This window comes from Gymnodraco acuticeps, unplaced genomic scaffold (assembly GCF_902827175.1).
Source record: "Gymnodraco acuticeps unplaced genomic scaffold, fGymAcu1.1, whole genome shotgun sequence".
Classification (NCBI taxonomy): Eukaryota; Metazoa; Chordata; class Actinopteri; order Perciformes; family Bathydraconidae; genus Gymnodraco; species Gymnodraco acuticeps.
The window spans coordinates 303544-326885 of NW_022991487.1; the positions used below are offsets into that span (position 1 = coordinate 303544).

General features: G+C 44.3%; 1 protein-coding gene across 1 annotated transcript in view; it reads left to right on the forward strand.

Annotated features, from left to right (window-relative positions):
* The first annotated feature begins 6386 nt into the window (after positions 1–6386).
* Positions 6387–23342, forward strand: part of LOC117533107 (netrin-G2) — an 86164-nt gene continuing 69208 nt past the window's right edge. The window contains exons 1-2 of the mRNA XM_034196740.1: positions 6387–6744; positions 7933–8664. Coding sequence (XP_034052631.1) covers positions 8446–8664 — 219 coding nt within the window. The 5' untranslated portion in view covers positions 6387–6744; positions 7933–8445. The remainder of the gene's footprint in view (positions 6745–7932; positions 8665–23342) is intronic.

Here is a 23342-nt window from a genome sequence, read left to right on the forward strand (position 1 = left end):
GAGTGGGAAGCCTCCTCGGGAGTGATCGGGGCCCCGTCCTCCACCCCTTCATTGAAGAGGTTTAGCCGAAGCCACTAGCGACATGGCATCCTCAAGCAGAGGTGCGGCAACCGAAGGAGGGCCCACACACCGGCCCCTGGCTGAAGGGTCAAGAGGAGCAACTTCATTTGCTCCATGTCGGTAGCTAACCGATCCACCTTAGAGGACAGCTTGTTTCTAGTCCTCTACCTGAGGGGTGAACCCATAGCCATCGCTCCATCAAGTCGTTGGGAACGGCCAGACTGAGCTGGAGGAAGTTGTGATGAGGAGAGGTGTCCGTTGGCTGCTGCCAGACGCTCCACCTCTGCGACTCTAACCACTCTGAGCACCCGAGGCATGAAGCTACAGTTCATACAGAGAGAGAAGCCATACAGGCGCTATATGAATGAGCCATTATGTAGGTAGCCAGACGCAGCGTAACCGGAAGCGGGTGCGAGAACACAGCCTTCACCAGCTACCTGCTGAACGGAAAGAGTAGAGCAATGCTCCTACTCGCCGAACACAAAGAGGGATGTAAATGTCCTACACCCACGTTACCAGCAGAGGGAGCGGGAGCGAGAGCACTGCCTTCACCAGCTGAGGTAAATAATGAAGCTCAACAGAACATGCAAGATGTTAGCCAACTTAAGGCGAGACACTACAGGTGAATAGGGTAATTTTTTTAACTTAAAAATATCAGCTAGACATTTCTCCAGTTAATTACTTACATTAAGACTGAAATAGCATGTTTAAATATCCAAATTAGCCATTATCTCATTAAATATGTGCATATTTTAACATATTTCAGGAACACAATTCTGAACATTGGATAAAGCCAGGTTCAAAATTCTTGTTTTCATTTTGTAGTCATATTAGAATCTAAGGCTTTTACAGAAGGGATATTGGATATCTCTTTTTATCAATCCATAAATCAGAAAATACTGTCAACAGCCCTAAAATATCAATTTTTGCCATGTTTTTAGGTATACAATCTTATATAATTCAGGCTATGAATGATATATGAACAAACCCTTCTGTAAAAGCCTTCATAATATTGATAGGAATATAACTGAAAGGTTTGGTGTATGTACGTGCTACTGAAGTGGACATTTCTGACTCAGAATATGAGCAAAAACTCATTTTGAGGAAACGACCTTTAAAGACTGCTCTGTGGCGCTACCTAAACCCTCCTGTTCTTTGGATGACAGCTTGCGCATCGATGCACTCCATGAAGGTATTTCATGTTCAGGGTCATTTGTTTTTTTGTATAATCTTGCTTCGTGCAAGTGACAATTGTTGTCGTCTTCTCTGTGAACGTTTTTTTCGCTGTTCTTTTGCCATTTTGAGATTTTCATGTCCAGCGGAAAGCTAACCAGGAAGTGCACACCACGTGACGCATCTGAACGAATGACGTTTCTTGGTTTAAGACCCCTTTGTACTTTCACGATTGGTTGCTTATACAAAGGGAATTACCATATTTGGATCCAATGAGATTGTGTAGGAGACACAGAGCTTTCCAACAATATCTATGATGACAGGGTGCAAACAGCGGTCGCGGTACTTTATGTTACATTACAATGACAACTTTTGGTGAATTTAGGAGAAATCTACAGACGCAAATAGACAAACTATAATAAAATAAACACCTAAATGTGTATTTTGTACATTTTCCTTCCAAAAGCCTGAAATAAAACATGTTATGGAATCAAAATAGCACAAAATCTCAAAATTGACCAGTGCATGAAAAACTATGTTTTTGCCTGCCGTGTCTCGCCTTAACAGAACCTGTAAGATGTTAGCCAAGCGGCTGCTGCTAACAATCAAAACAATATTACCTCATTCACACCAACGGTGTTTCAGGGCCGGTTTGGAGCTGGAGCTTGAAAAGCACTGGGTTTTCCTCTTCACACCGCAGCGGAGCAGCCTCTTAGCTCCGGAATCCGGTTCGTTTCAAGCACCAAAAAATTGTCCGGCCAGAGCGAAAGCACCTCATAGGTCACGCTTACATCGAGGCGGGGGCAGAGACAGAGACAGATCAACTCCTGAACAACAACAAAAAGCCCACGTTTTATCCAGTTTGTACACAACGATGGAGAAACTTAACAAGAATTTCAGAGTTTCAGTGTTTCAGCCATAGACTGTATATATTGTAGTGACCACTTATTAATATATTGGGTTACATAATTCACACATGGAACTACAGTTGGGGGTATTGTTTCCACACAGACATATATGTGTTGTTATCTATATATGTTGTGTGCCTTCCTGGCTCTTTCTCTTGTCGTCCCGGGCTGCGACCCAACAACATCTACATTTCTGCTGCTCATTAAAGCAAGCTTTGTACCTCCATTGCACCGCCTCCGACTCCCTATCTCTCGGATTGGTGACCCTGACAACGTCTCGTGAAGTTTCCAGGACGGACCCGAACATGGCGAAAAGCGCTGTTTTTCTCGTTATGCCAGAGACTGTTGGAGACGTCCGTGGCTGCCATGGGCACACGGACTGAGGCTCGGTGCGCCCCCCCGCGGAATGGCTGAGGACGTCACTCGCCACTCCCGCATCGTCTCGGCACTGGAGGACAGCGGGCCTTCCATCTACACGGAGACGATGCACGACCTGCTGGGTAGGGGAGAGAACCAGACTCCTTCCACGTGGGGTTGTTTCTTCGGGGCTTGCGGCTGCACGTCCAGGCTGCGCTAGCTATCGACGACTAGCAGCTAACCACGTTAGCTAACGGCTACGGCTAGCAGCTACCGATGGCTGCCAGCTAGCGGCTAACGGCTAGCTGCTAACGGCTATCGATCCTTTTTGAGCTTTTCTGGTGCCTGAGAGGAGGTTCGACCATGTCCGGTCGGCCTCGTGTGGACCCTCTCGCCTTTTCACCACCGCAACGGCGGCTTCGGACGTCACCCGCGTTTTCATCGGCGCCTGGGTGGCGCGCTTCGGGACCCCGTCTCGCCTCGACAGTTTCGGACGTCGCCCATGCCTTCGTCGGCCCGTGGGTGGCGCGCTTCGGGACCCTGTCTGGCCTCCTCCTTCGCCTCGGTGGTTTCGGACGTCGCCCATGCCTTCATCGGCCTGTGGGTGGCGCGCTCCGGCACCCCGTCTGGCCTCTCCCCTGTCCACGGCTCCTTCCTCCCGGGGATGCTGCTCCTGCCCCCGGGGACCCGGCTCCTTCCTCTCGAGGACTTCGTGCCCACCGCCGCTGTACCCTCGCCTGCGGCCGGGCAGCGCTCCTTCCTGCTGGGGTCCACCGGGTTATTCGCGGCTCAGCGACCCGGCTTTCGCCGACTGGTGGGTGATGACTTCATTCGCCACGATGCCTACTGCGGCCCCCTTACTGCGGCCCCCTTACTGCGGCCCCCTTACGACGGACCCGTTCCGGCCCACCCCCGGTGGGGATGCCCCTACCCTCTCCTGCGGCCCCCTTCCGACGGCCCTTTCCATGGCCCTCACCTGCAACCTCGGCCCCTGTGGTGCTTCCTCCCAGACGCGGGGGTTGTCTCCATGGTTGAATTCTGGGGGGGCTTGTGTAGTGACCACTTATTAATATATTGGGTTACATAATTCACACATGGAACTATAGTTGGGGGGTATTGTTTCCACACGGACATATATGTGTTGTTATCTATATATGTTGTGTGCCCTCCTGGCTCTTTCTCTTGTCGTCCCGGGCTGCGACCCAACAACATCTACATTTCTGCTGCTCATTAAAGCAAGCTTTGTACCTCCATTGCACCGCCTCCGACTCCCTATCTCTCGGCACTACAATATAAAGGTTTCTGCTCATGGTGAAGCAACGTGTCTGCGTGTTAAGGTCGAACCTGAGCATTCACGTTGATCACCTTTCATTATAACTCATTATAAATCTATAAAACTATAAATATTAAACTTTACTTCACGTGTTCATTTGAGAACAGCTGTTACATACCTGGGTGAAGGTTACAGTTCATTTAAATGAAAGATACAACGTTACTCCACACTCATGGTTCAGTCCACCTTAAGAAATAAGACCGACCTCGGAAGCAGTTCTGTTTTAAAAAAAACTTTATTGACACGAGTACACTTTTTCATAAGTATATAGTCTAAACCACAGAAATGACTCCGGAAAAGCTGCAGATAGAGCCATAAGAAATGAATGCAACTGATTTCATCCGCACGGTTTGGCTTTATGAAGCAGGCACGCAAACGGTTACGTCATGACGCAAACGATGACGCAACGACGCATTATCAGTCGGACTCTGGGCGGTGTGAAAAGAGCCTGAGCTAAACCGAAGAATTGGTTCTGAACCTGAAAAGCTCTAGCACGGAGCTTGAACCGGAGTTGCGTTGGTGTGAATGAGGTATATGTTACCGGGAGCGGGAGCTAGCGCGCTGCCTTCACCAGCTGAGTTAAATAATTAAGCTTAACAGTAGGCTACAAGGTGTTAGCCAAGCGGCTGCTGCTAACAATCAAGCAAGTCCAAGTCAATTAACATAAATGTTAAGACAAGATAATCAGCCAAACGGCTGCACATAGCAATAACATAATATTGGGAGGGATTAAACCCTCTTTAATGGCCACACATGCAGAGCACACAGCACACACAGTGAAGATTGTTGTCTGCATCTAACCCATAGTGCTAGGAGTCTACTCGGAGCAGTAAATAACTACGATATAGTTAGGCTGAGCCACGCTACTGCAGTGCTAACTAAATAAAACGAGAAACGCAGCCAAGCAGGAACTCAAAATGCTAATGATAGCTCGGGCACAACGCCACCAGCAGAACGCTCAAAAGAGCACAATAAGGGCAACTTTATGGGAGAGGAAGCGGGAACACTGTCGTCACCAGAAAGTCTAAGCCAAACGATAAACAAGAAAGCAATCAGGACAACTTAGCTGGGAGAGGGTGCGGGGACACAGCCATCACCAACAAAGTTGACACAAACCTGTCCGTCGAGGCTCTGCACAGCCGGCCACAGCTCCTGGAAGACGAGTCAACGACCCGCGGCTCCGACTGAATCACGAAGTTGCACGCGGCCAGCTGCATGCAGAGCAATCCCTCAGATCAAACGTTCAAACTTGAACGCTGTAGGCTACAAGAATGTAGCCACGGTACTCTCGCGCAGCGAGAAGATGAAAGGAACAGATCCTCTGACGACACCGGCTGATATAGCCGGTGTCACGTGGGTCACAGGTGACTTTGTTGTTATTGGTACTCGAGTTGCGCATGCGCACGATGGACATATACAGTGCTAAAGCACCGCCTCTGGCGGTCAGTAGGGACCACATAGAACTGCAGTTACAGCTGAGCAGGGCCTCTTTGCCCTTCCTCTGACCTTGGCGTCAGTTCACTTAACGTGAATACATTTGGTAATAATTAGCAAAGAGATGATGGACCTCTTTACTATGGAAACTGTAATTAAATAACAGGTTACTTATATAACTAGGTCCAAGACTGATATAACACTTATTATATATTTTTCTAACTTTTTCCAAGGTCCCTTAATATTTTACAGTTTGAGAAGTAACCCTTTTCACGAGTCTACTGAACTACATGCGTAAAATCAGCGAAGTTTCCCTTTAAAGGAACATCAAGACGCACATAACCATCTTAGCTGCACTGCTGGGTTAGAAATCACTGAATTAACATGGAGAACAACAACAAACAACTGGAACTGATCTGGTCAGTGTCAGCTCTGTGTCTGTGTGTGTGTGGGGGGGGGGGGAGATTAATGTGTGTTATTGTACGAGGCGTCCTCTGTTTGAGCGCTAAAGACCCATTTTCTGCACTACACCTTAACCTGGTCTATACCTGGTCTTAACTGTAGGCTATAATAACCCTATATAAATAATTAATATTACATGTGCTGCAGGAGGAAGAAACCAAAGCACATTTTAATATATTTAAGATGTTATGTTGGAGTTTTAGTGGCAGTGAGGAGATAAATAATACAAAAGATAAGGTCACTGAGGACAAGTCCCGTAAGGAGTGCCAGAGAAATGACATTTTTAGGGCAGGGACATCTGTGAGTTCACCCTCCAAGAAAACAGTGTGTACACAGTACTTTTTGTGTACACACCTGGAGTAGGCCTACATTAACCGCTGGTGCTTTAAGCAAAATAATGTGCACCGGACCTGGGGAACAGTTTGGAGCGAAGAGGGGAAGTTGCACCACCCGGTTCAGGCAGCAGGACTGGAGCAGATATAAGCTCAGATAGTGATTGAAAGTGATGGTAAAAGGATTTAGCCTGGGCATTAACAGAGAGTGAGAGAGATAGAGAGATAGAGAGGAAAGGGAGGGGAGAGAGAGAGGAGGAGGAGGAGGGTGATATTTTCCATAAAGCCTTTTTTTTCTCCTCTCTTTCTGCCCTTGAGCATCCCGGGTAAACCCGAGCTTGTAAAGTGGGAAGAGGAGGAGGAGAGGGGGGAAGAAGGGCGGGCACAAGCCTTTCCTCAAAGTCAATATTCTATACTTTTGGTACTCCTTCACGCTGGATTTCAGTTCTCCTTTTCACAGACGTTCCTAGATCTAGGACACCGATCTACCGGGCGCAGCCTTCCACGGTGCGATAAAAAGTATCCGGCAAACAAACAGCGAGCCGGGGCACGAGGAAACCCGGAGCACAGTGAGCACCGCGGCGGGGACCGAACACTGGACCATCGGGGCATCTCTTTTTTGTACCCAAAGAAGGGGGACGTGCACGTACAAAGTGCTGACCTGTTTCGCGGATGCATTTTAGAAGTAAGTGCTTTATCTGTTATGATAAAAAAAAAACGTCGATGCATTTTGATCAAGCTCTTTGAAGTGTGCACCGAGGAGCTGTTCTGAGTTATATCCGGGCCACTCCAGCATAACCGGAGTGGTGAGGGGACTTTAATCGCAATGTACACTCTTTCCCTCACGCGGATTACACGCTTTAATGTGGGGTATACAATAGATGCGTAGTGTGAGGGGATGCTGCACTCCTGGAGGATCTGACACACCCCTACAACACTGACAGTGCGGGAAATAGCTTTGGAGACTTCACTTGACAACTGAACTAAGTGAGGATGCACAGCGTTGTTGGGATAGTGACCGTTAGATTATCTATTATCAACGAGGGCACGCTGCAAAATATGTCAACCATATGTATTGAATAAGATAAAGTGGCCAAATTCGGCAATATTTACTTCTGGTGCAGTTTATTTATCTGACAGTTAATTATTACTTTAAAAACTGTAGATTTAAGTAACACAGAATACTGATTAGGATCTAAAATAAATGTTCCCATGAAAATAGCACCTGATCCAAGAAAAAAAAGTTGTTTGTATAATTGTCCCTCCTTTTTGCAAATGTTCACACATTTTAAGTACATTGCCTTGAAAGCATCTCTTTGCTTTAAAAACAAACAGTTGACAGTCCATCTCCAGCATTGTGGAGGTGTGAACAATTACAACTGTGGCACGCGCATGGCGGCACCCGGCAGCAGCACGTGTTTTTACGCACAAGGTTATCCTCAGGATACGGAGCCTTTTAGTGTCTGTGCAAATCTTTATTTTTAATATGCCAATGCACCGCAGTCAGGAGGCAGGTTAAACCAAACGTGCCCAATTTAGGCCTACCACACATTCACTTAAAAGTTCTCCTTTTATAATCTGTTTTTCTTTCACTGTCAAACTAAATACCACACATTTCTAGATTATACTCAAGGAATTAATTATGCTACTAAATTAGATCTTATCCCACCCATCCGCATATATATTTTAAATACATGTCATTAAACCTTTATTCATGCAAAAGAGAAAAAGCCATGCATGATACATTTCATCTCCAGCTGAGCTTTGAAAAATATATCCTTGCATTTACAGCAGGACTCCGGAAGTGCTGAATTGATGAAGCTACACCCCTGAGACTAACTTCTTATCACATTTGTCCTCATTTTGCCCCCAGGATAATCAGAGGAGCACGGCCGGTGCAAAACCTCCAATGGATATACCTGAAGACGCAGCATCATCCACCCGGAGCAGCGCCACTCTTTCCCCGCGGGACTCCGCTCTCTGAGGGCATGGACCCGCGTTAACAACTCCCACCCAACTCCCCTGCAACACTATGGTTAAAGTGTATGCCGAGATTAAGCTCTGTAACATTATCCGCCTCTCCACCCATCAGAAACAAGGAAGCGTCCCTCCCTCGGCAGTTTGGGACCGTCAATATCTGAGAAGAGACACTGAGTTACAGAAAAAGATCCAGTGTCCTCCTGACATTTAGGGGAATCTAAAACCCTGGAGGAGAGTTGTGTGCATTTACATCCAGCGTTTCACTCTCAGTACAGCAGCATGGCGGTGGGGATGTCCATTATTTCCTTATGATCTCCGCTCCATGCGCGTCACCCCTTCTCTGAGCTCCGTGGCCCCCTCACCCTGCGCCGGACCCGGCTCCAATCACCACCCCCCCTGACCTGCCATGCTCCTCCAGGCCGTGTTTCTGCTGCTGCTGCACTGCTTAGCCTCCACGCTGGGCCAGTACGAACTGTGCAAGTCCCTGGTGAGCACGGATGAGGGCCCGGTGTGGGAGCAGTACGCGTGCCAGCCGAAAACCGCCTCCATGAAAGACCACATGCGGATCAAAGTGGATCCGCCAGGAATAACTTGTGGAAACCCACCCGAGAGGTTCTGCACTCTGGTGAGTTCAAAATCTGGACTTTTACTGCATTTAACAACTTTTTGATAACGGTAGTGTCGAGAAATACATATCTGAAAGTGTAAAGAGCTGCTCCACATTTCAGACAGACATTGCGTGACATTACAATCTTTGAATTGAATTGGAATTGAATTGGTTGGTCTTTATTAAAGATCTAAGAGTAAAAAGTCAATAAGTATGAACTTTAATAATGACTAAAATTGATATAAATACATATTTGAAAGTGTGAAAAGGGGCTTAACACTTTCAGACAAACACTGATTGGTCTTCAATTACAATCTGAGAATAAAAGCAAAAACAACTTTATAAATGACAAAAATGTAAAGAGATGTATATTTGAAGTGCTCTTTACTTTCAGAAAACAATGGCTGGTGTGCATTGGAAATATAAGAGTTTTAAAGTAAAATAAATATAATTTTACAAGGTCACACAGGCAGTAACGACAGAAAAAAGGGTCTAATAAAAGTCAGACCAGGATTCACACTATGAAAGCTATAGGGAGTTAAAAGGGATGACATAAGTGCAATGACTCGGCAGGAGCTGCTGAGGTGTTGTTTACATTAGTATGGACCTGGGATCCGGTTTGTTTGGGCTTCTAGAGGACCCACCATTTCCTCTGGTAAAATGCATATATAGCGGGACCTTTTTAGTTCCAAGGACAGTGAAGGGTGAGCTGGAGGAAAACTCGTTAAAATGTCTGCTACAGCAATATTTAACACACTTTAGCCTGGGGGGTAGTTCCCATCCCGGATAATGTAAGTGTAATAATTTGAAACAAGGGTTATAAAATCATTATAATCCTAAGAAGACTGCAGAGGAAAAGTTTTATATCTGAGGTTTGATTCACAATGTCTGTGTGTGTGTGTGTGTGTGTGTGTGTGTGTGTGTGTGTGTGTGTGTGTGTGTGTGTGTGTGTGTGTGTGTGTGTGTGTGTGTGTGTGTGTGTGTGTGTGTGTGTGTGTGTGTGTGTGTGTGTGTGTGTGTGTGTGTGTGTGTGTGTGTGTGTGTGTGTGTGGGTGTGTGTGTTTGAGACAGCAAGTTTTTCCTCATGATAATCGCCGACTGTCCACTCTCTCAGTTGGACAGTGTTGGAGGTGTCAGACCAACAGCCATGACTCAAGATCTCACAAGTGTTTGTGCAGAGTGTTTAAAGCCTCACATTGTACACACCGTGTCATGCTGTTAATTAGCTGTTTGTATTCTGTGTGACTGGGGTTTTGTTACCTTAAATCAGCTTAACACACTCCCCCCTCCTCTCCCTGAGACTGGTGTTTGTCGTTTGACAGCAGCAGGAAGGGATATTGTGCTCTTGGATACCTAATGGTTAATGATGTGTTTAATGTAGAGCTAGCGGAAACCACTGACGTCTTGAGAGAGCTCTCCGGTGACTTTGTCTTGAGACGGGAGACGGACAAGGAGGGAGTAAAAGTGGGGAGAAGAGAGATGCTCGCTGCCATAACGTATTGACGTCTGCCCCCTAATGGCCCCGGCCTGGAAACTTCTATAACTATGTTTCTGAGTGAGCAATGATGAAATATTGATGGGTTCCTTAATGGGCTTCCTTACAAGGGTTGGCCAGGTCCATACCAAGGATCCAGAGTGGGCTGATGGGAGGGTGGTGGGACAGGAAAGACGCTGGTCTTAGTCAGCACTTTTAAATTGGACGGGGTCTATACAGTGGAATATTCTGGTTCTTCTCAGGTCATCCGTGGCTCTGGGGATTGCAGCAGGCCCCCTAGTGCGCCAGCAGGGGATTTAGAGAGTAAAGAAGCTGCAAGATGGAAGTTTACTTAAGAAGGGAGTCAAACTCAAATTCCTACATAATGAGAGAAATGTGCAGGTTTAATACTGTCAGATCATTATTTGACTATTATTCTGCTATTGAGCAAAAAACTGCTTTTCAGGCAGGCTATAATCCAGATTTTAGCATATATCTACATACAAATCTTATTTTAGGTTAATAATCGCCAGATGTGGAAGAAGTACTCTTGATGTTTTACTTAAGTAAAAGTTGAAACCTGTGTAGAAATACTCTGTTAGAAGTAGAAGTACTAATGTATATCGATGTTTTCACTAAAGTAAAAAAGTATAAGCATGCTCATACATTATATACTTGAAGTACCAACATCTAAAAGTACTTGAAATGTAGAATGGTCATATTTAAAAAGAAGACATATATTTGATATCACTTGATATAATTAGTCATCTATTCATGTTTTCATCATTTGGATTTTGCAGCTGTTAAATGTGTAGCTCACTTTAATTACTTGTTATAATGCCAGGTCTTTATCCATTACAGTAAATGGTATTTCATTATCTGGGTTTTATGAAAAATATGAAAGTCCAAACTAATTATGTCAAATAAATGTAAATGGATTCAAAGTACAACATTTGCAGTAGAAGTATAAGGTAGTAGAGGAAACTTCAGCAGGGAATGAACTACATCTCCTCCGCCTTTCTTTGGACCCGCAGACGGAGTATGAGTGGAGAGTTATTGGTACACAGATCATTTATTTTCAGGCAAGCAGCATTTTATCTCCTCTTCTTCTTGCCCCCGGATTTGGCAGCTTTACAGGAAAGCCTGTTTCTTTTCTAATTGGTGTACATTTACATTCACTCATTCAGCAATCCCACAAGTCAAGGGAAAGTCGGGGCACTGGAATAAAAAATAGAAAGAAAGAGAAACTGCATCACCCAATGCGCAGAGCTGCTCATCCTTAATAAGACTTGAGACATACTGCAGAAGATGCTAAATATTCCCCCCATCCTTTCTTCCAGTGTGTTTTCAAAAAAGTATTCACTCTTTGCTGGTTTTGATGTTGAGGTGTACCGTAGCGTTCCTGCAGGTGTACAGTCGTTGTTGGTCCCTCCATCTCCACAGGGATCCTTTTTTCCCACTCTATTTTCTCTCTCGTTCCATGAGAATGCAGCTTCCTTCCTCCTCAGCCAAAAAGGCCAGCATGTTGGCTTCTTTCAACATGACGGCTCCCGGCTCTCTGACAAAGATGCTACTGTAACTAGCGTCGAGTTAGGGGCTTCAGTGTAGTTTGTAGTTTCTCAGTATGATACTAGTCTCGGCTTGCAGTTGAGGATGATGGAGTAAGGAGGTGTGAGGGGGGTGAGGCGGTGCGGTGCAGAGGGGGATAGCTGATGATGAGGGAGAGGTGAGGAAGATCCAGGCTTAGCTAAGCAGAAAGATGAAAATCACACCACAGTTCCCACAAAAGTACAAACAGTGTGTCGATATAGAAAATGCTGAATTCAAAAAGGTCTCCTCGTGCTGTTTGTTATTTTCGCTTTTTGGTTTTGAAAGGAAACCTTCAATCAACCGTCTCCCCTGGGTCCCGAGTACAGAGAGCAGCTGAATGCAAATGTGACGCGTTGCATGTGTATGGGAATGTACAGTACTTTGACGTTATAGAGCGGACCAGCAGGGGGGTGTGTGTGTTTGAAACATTTTGCACGAGTTGGCCAACAGCGACAATTGCATATCTAACACAGACACACACAAAAAACCCACACACACCTTCCTGTTCCACAACACATATGCCCATTTTAGAAGGTAGAAATCAGCCTGCTCTAAAAATAGACATGAAGGGAGAGGAGCCGCGCAGCAGCGGAAGAGGAGCGAGCAGGAAGGGAGGAAGATGGCAGCTGGTAGGTCACTGCTTCCCAGACTGGGCCTATGGCCACTCTTCATCCTCCCTGCCCAGCGTCGGCCTGCCTGCCCTCCCCAGCAGTGGGTCATCAAGGCCGGGCAAAAAGGGGCCACACACTCCCAGCATCCCTTCCTTGATGCACCTCCCTGGGGTTAAAGCTCGCCCAAGTTTCCGAATAAAACACCCTCAGAGGGGGATTTGGGGCTCAGCAGGGTGGACAGTGCAGGGCATAATTAAAGCAGGGAACTGAGAGAGTGACTGTACGGACGGAGGGAGGGAGGTGGGGGAGGGTGCAGTGATGTAATGGCATGGCTTGCTTCCCCATTAGGACACAGTTGAAAGTGATCAGAGAGTGTTTAGATGTGTTGGTAGAACGGGAGGATAGTTATAAGTGAGATTTATCCCTGGCTGAGTTGATACTAAGAGGGATTGGCTGCACAGGCTTAAGACAGCCTGAGGTGAACTTAACAAACAGCCTGAGAGGAGAGAACAAAAGTACAGGAGCTACAGACAGTGTTCGTATGTGTCATCATCATGCATTGGATATTTCCGTGATATTTTAAAGAGAAATGTGTCCCTGCTTGTTATACATTGTGTGTCCTTTATTTGTACTTGGTGAAACTTCCTCCTCAATAGAGGTTTTTGGGAAAGTGTAAAGAAGCCTCTTCGCTTTCCAACAAACTTCAGTGTAACAGAATCTAAAAAATACAGACAGAGAGAAGTCCCCTGGAAATGCCTGAAGACATTCATATGATTTCTGTTGATTTAAAACCTGCAGGAAATCTATGAGACAAATGCGCTCACTGCCCTGTTTGACGTTCTTTCTTGAGTCTCCTAAACTCTGCACAGTAGAAGTTATAAGTAAAATGTTATAATAAAAAAGAAATATGGTCAAATCCAGCTTGACAAATAGCAGAATTTCCCTTCTCAATCCAAAAAACAGCTCCTCAATTAAAGATGAAAAAAGCTGTGCTTACAGGTCTTAGAAGTACAAATGCATATGTGAAGTAGCTGTGGGAAGTCTGATACATTTCCTTTACGCAATGTCCAAAAGTTTGTGATGATTGGGACTGAAGACTACAAGGCGTACAAATTTGGCATATGGAGGAAAAAGTGAGCTTTTTAGACATCTATGGTCTGTTTCGCAACTTCTGAGGCAATTAGCTTAAGGCTACATTAGCAACTCACCTGCATCTCAGCATTGAACTGTTGATTGTTGAGTTGCATTGTGGGTAATGTAGGCGCCAGTAGTGACAAGGATAGTGACGCTTAAAATAGTCAACTAGCTCTGGCTTTGCTACTCGATTTTGATCCTTTTTAAGAAATAATGAGTTCACAAATCTAATAGAAGTGCAATGCTAAATCAATGGAGTACTCTTCAAGGAACACAACAATGATATTGTAAGATTTCTGTCGCCCAACCCACGTCATTTCTCTCAAAGCTTACAGTAAATTCATTTTACAGCCAGTCTGCCTCTCTTTATCTACATCTCCTCCTCTGTGATTGGTTTAGATTAAATAGCAGACATCAATAAAGGATAATAGCTTTTACCTGAATTCACCTCATCAGGCCAAAAACAGCTCTACTTGATATTTTATTATTTCACTGCACTCTATCTTCTGTAAGCGTAACCTGCATTATAAAATAATATATTAATATAACTCGTCCTGGTATTACTGTGGTGATCAGCCTGCTCTCTGTCCTTCTTACACACACTCACACAGTATACTATGAACGGCCTTACAGGCCGTAATTCATACTGGTCCTCTCACTCACATACATTCTCCTTTTACATACATACATTTTCACTCACACACGTATATATTTACACTCACACATTCATACATTCCGCTCTCATATTATCATATTTCAATGCACATATTCATATATTGTCACTCACACATTTATAAGTTTTTCACTCACACATGTACATTTTGTTCTCATATTCATATATTTTAACGCTCATATTTCTACATTTTGCTCTCATTCAATGTTTACATTTAATGTTATGTACATTTTAGACACAGGCTTATTATATTTACAGCCAAATCACTTCCGCGAGTTTCGCCCCCCCCTTACTGTATGTACCCCCATACATTCTTCTCTTACATACATATATTGTCTTCAGACATGCATATATTATTTATAATATTAAATGTAAACATTGAATGAATGTGCATGAGAGCAAAATGTATAAATATGAGCATTAAAATATATGAATATGAGAACAAAATGTACATGTGTGAGTGAAAAAGGTATATGTGAGTGACAATATATGAATATGTGCATTGAAATATGCTAATATGAGAGCGGAATGTATCAAATCAAATCAAGTTTTATTTATATAGCACATTTATAAACGATTTTTGGTGGAGCCAAAGTGCTGTACATATAATAAAAATAGCCTACAGTAGAGACACTTTACAGCAAATACAACAGCACAGATTGTTGAGTATGAATGTGTGAATGTAAATATATACGTGTGTAAGAGTGAAAATATATGTATTTAAAAGGAGAATGTATGTGTGTAAGAGTGAAAATATATGTATTTAAAAGGAGAATGTATGTGTGTAAGAGTGAAAATATATGTATTTAAAAGGAGAATGTATGTGCGTGAGAGGACCAGAATGAATTACGGCCTGTACGGCCCCCCCCCCCTGCAATGTAACACTTCCATTTCTGCCCCCTGTTTTCTGTCTTTATGTCTTGTCCTTATATGTTTCTTGTTAAGCGACCTTGGGTTAATGAAAGGCGCTATATAAATTAAAGTTATTATTATTATTATATGTCCCTATCAATTTTTAACACAATGTTACTCCCTTGCATATACACACATGTATGTACACTTTTTTGAGATTACACACACAGACATCCCCCCTTCACTCAGGGTAACAATAATCTCCTGTATGATGGAAAATCCTGCAACAAAATAAAAGATTAAGGTTATAAGTGAAAAAGCAATATCCCTCTCTCGTCCCCTCTGTGGCTCTTTTAATGGGGAGGGTCATTTCATTCGATGTTTCACCAACACAAAATAAATTGTATTCTCTGAGTGTGTCCCTTCCCTTATTCCCCTTGCTGGCAATATAACTTAGAAACTTCTATAAGCGGAGGAGGAAATAAAAAGGAGAGAGGGCAAGAAGCTGACAGAAAATATTTTTTTGGGGGGGGCTCATAAAAGCAATGAAAGAGACAAGGAAGGGGAAGCAGAGCACTATTTTCTTAATGCATTATTGTTATGATCCTGAAAATGAGCATACTAGGGCCCCGTTAGTATGCTTTTCAATTACAATGAGAATTATGATTAAAAAACGATCATTCCATCCACCATATTCAATTGCAATATTAGTCAAAAACAATCGCAATTAGTTATTTTATTCCACATCGTGCACATACTGACATATTGCCCAGCCTTAATTATAGCAGTAAAGGCAAACTTCTTCACTTTAGGAGTTTTTAATGTCTGTTTAAAGCACCACCAGTGAAAACAAAGAAGTCACTTTAATCGCAGACGCATCATGGCGGCTGTTGTCGTCGTGGAGACAGGATCCCACCGAGGATAATTGCTAGCAGGGCTTAGCGGTGCTGGCCACCTGCCGCAGCAGTTGGCCAGGATCTGTGTGTGTGTATTTAAGCATGTGTGTTGTGGATGCATCATGGCATATATATATATATATATATATATATATATATTTATATATATATATATATATATTTATTTATAAATATAGTGGACAGAGTGGAGTGATATAAGGAAGACAGGGCACAATAGGGCTTAAACATAACCCTGAGCGTAAGTCTCTCATGGGGGATTAAAAATAATGAAAATCTTCCAGCCTATTGTATATTACAGCATATACGTATCACCTCTGCTGTAGATCATCCTTACGGGCTCTGCAGGTCAGAGGAGACTGATGAACATGCAGCTTCTTGACCTAAAGAGAAAATAGGCACAAAAAATATTCATTGCATTGACCTTTGTTTTTCAAATATTTCATACTACATTACTGGATTTCAATTATTGATGCGTGAATGTGTTTATCAAAGCTTGTATAGGTGGAACTAATTGTATTACTTCATATACTATTGCGTTATATCCTGACCTAAGATAATAAATCATAGTTTATGTGTTAATTGATATATATTTGTATTAGCTTATAATCTGAAAATTATGTAAAGTAACTAGTAAAGTGTTAAATAAATGTAGTAGAGTAAAAAGTTAAGTATTGGCAACCAAAATGTAGTGTAGGAGAAGAGAGTAACCCTAAATGGTACTTAGAGTAAGTGCAGTATGGGTCAATGTAAATGTAAAATGTTAATACATTACACCACTGTTATTAAGTCATATTAAACAAAGAACATGCATAGAACATTAATCTCAAAAAGAAATGAGATCATTTACGGAAGATTTGGCTTTTAGCTCATTTCCATCTGCAGTCCCTGCAGGTACACTCAACAATCAACTCAAATATAAATACAGCAGATTTATCAGTACAACTTTAATATTACAAGCCATTTTAACTTTAAATTAAATTAAGTTCAAGTTATTGTTGACAAGACTGGTTATAGAATAAAAAAAATTCTGCAGTGCAAGAAACTTTTGTGCAAAAAGTTCAGCTAAAAGCATATTCCAATGCTTGATGGACAACAAAATAAAAAAGGCAGTTTGTGGACACACACTTCCTCTGTAAACACTGTCGCAAACACACTGACCTGTACGGAGTGTGTGTTGTATCTGGGACAGTGTGACAGCGCCATCATTTTCAATAGGATTTGTAGGTCAAGGGTCATCCCCAGAACAACAGCCTACTAATCCTGTCCCTTGTGTGTGAACGTGTGTCTGGACTAAGGTCGGGGGGATGCACTAATGGAGGGAACCAACGCAGCAGGGGGGTACTACTTTACTGTCAACTCTCCACAGCGTAGTAAAAGTACCCTTCATCTAATTTGTATTAGCTTTTCCGGCTGCAGTTGTTTATGAACGTTGTAGATTATCATCCTAAATGAGTTTGCGCAGACAGTGATCTCTATCGGAGGGAGATAATTGGGTTAGCAGATAGAGGACAACGCTATGTTGTTCCAGCAAGGAGGGAGAATGAGTATCAGCAGTCTTCAGTGCAGGGATACTGTAGTTTAAGTCTTTCCTTCACAAAGAGTACACATATCCTTCACTCAAATAGAAGTACAGATACTCTTGATTATATGTACTAACTCTACGTCTTTACTCAAGTAAAAGTCACTGTCATTGTCATACATACACGGACCGTGTTTTCTGCATGACATTAGGTTGAATCACGCCACCAAACACAGATTCAAACTAAAGTAACCAGCCTGTGTGGAACATGTAAGAAGTAGAAAGCACAGGTATTTGTATTAAGAGTAAAAAGTTGTGAGAAAAATAAGTAGTGGAGTAAACTACTGATATCAGAAAAATCTACGTGAGTACAGGAAGGAAGTATTAGTACTTCACTACTCCCCGTCATCACAGCGTCTTGTGAACAGCTTCCCTCAGCCCCGGCTCAGCGTTTGCTTGTTTGGACTTTCCCCACCCGGCGTTGTCACCATAAATCAGATGATTTATAATCTCGGCCTCGAAAGATTGTAACTTTTGCTTTTGTTATTAGACCCCCCCCGGTACAGTCCAATGGCTTTATACAGAGCTTGTCTGTCGCTTCCTGGCAATAAGACGTGAGAAAAGTGAGTGTCTGAAAAGGTCGGTGACATATGATCTGTGCTTGCTCTGTACATCGATATTATGCAGTATTGCTTTCACGTTAGAGCTTACATCATACAGGGGAAACTGCTGTTTACAGTGATACTGCACCCAGCATCTTTGAGTATTGGACACACAGCCTTTGGAGGTTACTGTCGAAGCCTGAATTCATGTTAGCAACAATAGGAAAGTATTAAAAAATCCATAGAAACTTCTCAAAATATCCACTCAACGTCTCATCCTCACAATCACTGTCAACCCTTTCCAAATACCAACTTACTTTAAAATAACTTTAACGCCTTAATGGATGATTTTGAGGTACCAGAAATATATATTTCTTTGAGAATATCACTTAAACAGTCATTATGCAATATCATTCTGCTGTGCTGAACTGAAAGCATTATAATATATCATCCATTACTTCAATTTGTGTAATTCATATTTTCAGTGGAACGTCAGTATCCCTAGTTATAGCAATTATTTGATAAATGGCTATGAACAAAAATATATTTCCAGATTCTTCGCCCATTAAGACTTTATTTTTGTAAATCTTCCTTGAGTTTAATGTTAGATATTGTTAAGAAATCTCTAGACATTATCAGGGAAAAAGCACATTAATCAAGTGTATTATCATCAGGGCTAACCCTAACCCTTTAACTGTTTAATATCAAACTTGATCATTCAGAGGAATATAAAATACAATTCATTAACTTTTAAAATGAAAGCCATTCATTAAACTTGTTAGGGATTCAAAATGCTGTTATATTCCAAAGGTGCTCAATACAGCACTTACTGCAACAGCCACACATATTTTGTACAACTTAAAGAAAGGCTTACCTCACAATCAAAATAATGGGGGTCACATGCCTACCTCTGCACCGTTTGGTTAGTTGTTTGGTGTTATTGTGTGACTTTGCTGTTTTAAATGGTTATTTAAGATTCACCATCCACATGTCCTGCTATAGGTCAAATGAGCGTTTTGGTAAATAGAGTCTGGTGGCTTAAAAAGAGATCAGAACTGATATACAGTATTGGCCTTATTTAAAGTGATGGTAGTTGACTTTCTGTGTCATTTAAGATTCCCTTTTTCATGCATCTTAACTGTATGTACCTGACAATGTGATAAACCAAATGTTTTCTACAATTAGCTTTAATTTAAGCAAATAACCATCCATCCATCTTCTCCCGCTTATCCGTGGTCGGGTCGCGGGGGTAGCAGTTCCAGCAGTTCCAGCAGAGAGCCCCAAACTTTCTTTTCCCTGGCCACATCAACCAGCTCTGACTGGGGGATCCCAAGGCGCCCCCAGGTCAGTGAAGAGATATAATCCCTCCACCTGGTCCTAGGTCTACCCCTTGGTCTCTTCCCAGCTGGACGTGCCTGGAACACCTCCCTAGGGAGGCGCCCAGGTGGCATCCTAACTAGGTGCCCGAACCACCTCAACTGGCTCCTTTCGACGCGAAGGAGGAGCGGTTCAACTCCGAGTCCCTCCCTGATGACCGAACTTCTCACCTTATCCCTAAGGGAGACGCCAGCCACCCTGCGGAGAAAACCCATCTCGGCCGCTTGTATCCGCGATCTCGTTCTTTCGGTCATGACCCATCCTTCATGACCATAGGTGAGGGTAGGAACGAAAATGGCCCGGTAGACAGAGAGCTTTGCCTTCTGGCTCAGCTCCCTTTTCGTCACAACGGTGCGGTAAAGCGACTGCAGTACCGCTCCCGCTGCTCCGATTCTCCGGCCCATCTCACGCTCCATTGTTCCCTCACTCGAGAACAAGACCCCGAGATACGTTAACTCCTTCACTTGGGGTAAGGCAAGGCAAGGCAAGGCAAGTTTATTTATATAGCACCTTTCAACACAAGGCAATTCAAGGTGCTTTACAAAAATGAAAGACATTCAGACAAAGGCATTTAAAAAAAAAGATAATAAAAGAAACATTAAAAGAAAAAATACATGAATAAAAATCACATGAATAAAAAGTTACAGTGCAGTTTAAGATATGAATAGTTCACACATAAGTTCCACTTTACTGATGAACACAACAGCTCAGTTTCAATTAAAAGCAGCGACAAAAAGAAAAGTCTTCAGCCTGGATTTAAAAGTAGTCAGAGTTGCAGGTTTCTGGGAGTTTGTTCCAGATGTTTGGAGCATAATAACTGAACGCTGCTTCTCCATGTTTAGTTCTGACTCTGGGGACAGAAAGCTGACCAGTTCCTGCAGACCTGAGAGATCTGGATAATAATAATAATACATTTTATTTCTATAGCGCTTTTCTTGAACCCAAAGACGCTTTACATTTGGGAGGGAGGGTAGACAAACAAAACAAAAACAAAAACAAAGCCAAAAAGAAACAAAGAAACAAAACAAAACAGAAAAGCAGTCAGGAGGAAGTTGGTTGAGAGGGGGGGGGGCTTATGGATACAGAGTTGAAGAGGTGGGTTTTGAGGCGGGACTGGAACAGGGTGAGGGACTCAGACTCACGGAGGTCTTGGGGGAGGGAGTTCCAGAGCTTCGAGGCTGCCACAGAGAAGGCTCTATCCCCGAAGCTCCGGAGTTTGGCCTTGGGGATGGAAAGCAAACCGGCTAAGGTGGATCTGAGGGACCGGGGTGGTTGGTAGAGGATGAGGAGGTCAGTGAGGTAGGGGGGGGGCCAGATGGTGGAGGGCTTTGAAAGTGAGGACCAGGAGTTTGTAATGGATGCGGTGTGAAACGGGGAGCCAGTGGAGTTCTTTGAGGACCGGGGTGATTTGGTGTGGGTGAGGAGTCTGGCGGCTGCGTTCTGGACACGCTGGAGTCTATTGAGGGATGTAGTGCTGATGCCGTAGAGGAGTGAGTTGCAATAGTCAAGGCGGGAGGAGATGAAGGCGTGAATGAGTCGCTCAGCTGCAGGGCATTTGAGAGAGGGACGGAGTTTGGCAATATTGCGGAGGTGGAAAAATTAGGTTTTTACAACTTGACGGATGTAGGGCTCGAGGGAGAGGGTGGGGTCAAATATAACGCCAAGGTTGCGTGCCTGGCTGGAGAGGAAAACAGGGGTGCCATCAATGGTTACTGTCAGGTTGGGGGTTTTGCTGAGGGTGGATTTGGAGCCGATGAGGAGGAGTTCAGTTTTATTGCTGTTGAGTTTGAGGAAGTTCTGTTGCATCCAGGATTTTATTGCAGTCAGACAGGATTCGATGTGGGTGAGGGGGGGGGTTGTGAGGGGATTTGGTGCTGAGGTAAATCTGTGTGTCGTCAGCGTAACAGTGAAAGTCCAGGTTGTATTGGCGGATAATCTGACCAAGGGGGAGGATGTAGATAATGAAGAGGAGGGGCCGAGTACTGAACCTTGGGGAACACCTTGGGTGACTGAAGCTGTGGCAGAGGAGTGGTTGTTGAGGGAGATGAAGTGGGATCTGTCGGAGAGGTAGGACTGGAGCCACCTGAGTGCAGTACCTTCGATACCGATGTCCTGGAGTCGGGTAAGCAGGATGGAGTGGCTCACGGTATCGAAGGCTGCACTCAGGTCGAGGAGGATGAGGATGTTGAGGGAACCGGTGTCAGCAGAGGTGAGGAGGTCATTGAGGACTTTGATGAGTGCCGTTTCTGTGCTGTGGTTGGAACGAAAACCAGACTGAAGGGGTTCAAAAAGGCAGTTGGTTTGGAGATGGCGGTGGAGTTGTTTGGAGATGATGCATTCTATTGTTTTTGAGAGAAATGGGAGGTTGGAGATGGGACGGTAATTACTGAGGGAGGAGGGATCCAGACCAGGTTTCTTGAGGATGGGAGTGACAGCAGCAGTTTTGAAGGCAGAGGGAACGGTTCCTTGGGATAGGGAGGAGTTGAAAAGGTTGACAAGGGAGGGGCAGAGGACGGGGAGGCAGGACTTCAGTAGAGGGGTGGGTAGAGGGTCAAGCAAGCAGGTTGTGGGTTTTGGAGGAGCTGATCAGTTTGAATATTTCAGGGGGGGTAACCAGAGTGAACTGGGAGAGCATAAATTACGGAAGGTGATGTTCCTGGATGGGGGGGGTGGTGGACGGGGGAGGCGATGGTGAACTGTATGAGTTTGTGGTCAGAGAGGGGAAAGGGGCAGCGGTGGAGGTCAAGTACTGGGAGGTTGGTGGAGCAGACACGGTCAAGGATGTGTCCTTTATCATGGGTGGGGAAGGTGACATATTGGGTAAATGAGAAATTGTCCAGAAGGGAGGAGAATTCAGAAGCGAGTTTGCAGGTGGGGGAGTCCATGTGGATGTTGAGGTCGCCGAGGAGTAACAGACGTGGGGAGAGGGATGAAGCAATGGTGAGGAGTTCAGTGAGATCAGAGAGGAAGGAGGGGTGTGGTTTGGGGGGGGCGGTAAATGAGGATAACTGTCAGTGAGGGAGGGGCTTTGAAGGCGAGGAATTTGAGGAATGGTACTGAGGGGAGGGTGAGTTCTGTAGTCCGGATGTTGTGGTTGTAGATGACAGCCAGCCCACCACCACGGCGTGAGGGGCGGGGTTTAGTGATGTAATTAAATCCAGGGGGGGGATGTTTGATTGAGGGAGAAGAAGTCATCGGGTTGTTGCCAGGTTTCAGTGAGCAGAAAGAAGTCGATGGATTTGTCCAGAATTATTTCGTGGAGGATGTGGGCTTTATTGTTAAGTGACCGGATATTAAGGAGGGCAAAATTGGTCAAGTGGGGGGTTGGAGGGGTGGTGGCAGGCTGGAGAGGTATGAGGTTGGCCAGGTTAGCAGCGCGGGGGTGGGCACGAGAGGAGGGGCAGTGGAGCAGAGGAGGGGGGCTTGATGGTTGGTTCATAATTTAGCAGTAGATCAGAAATGTATTTTGGGCCTAAACCATTCAAAGCTTTATAAACCAGCTGCATTATTTTTGAAATCTATTCTTTGACACACAGGAAGCCAGTGTAAAGACTTCAGAACAGGAGTGATGTGATCCACTTTCTTAGTGTTAGTGAGGACTCGAGCAGCAGCGTTCTGAATCAACTGCAGCTTTCTAATAGATTTTTTAGTGAGACCTGTAAAGACACCATTACAGTAGTCCTGTCACAATCTTAAGGAGAACCCAAATGCAGCACTCGAGAAACCAAGGAGAATTGGTAATACACTTTATTGGAGATTCCACTGGATCTGAGGAATACCAACCGAGCAGTTTAACGCACCGGAGGACAGCGGGTAGAAGGTGAGTTAGGGACAGGCAGAGAGTCAGGGAGTAAGCGAGGCGGTCAGCGTAGATACAGGCAGGGTCGGATAACAGGCCAGACAGGATAGTCGAGGGACAGGCAGGATCAGGGAACAGGCAGAGCAGT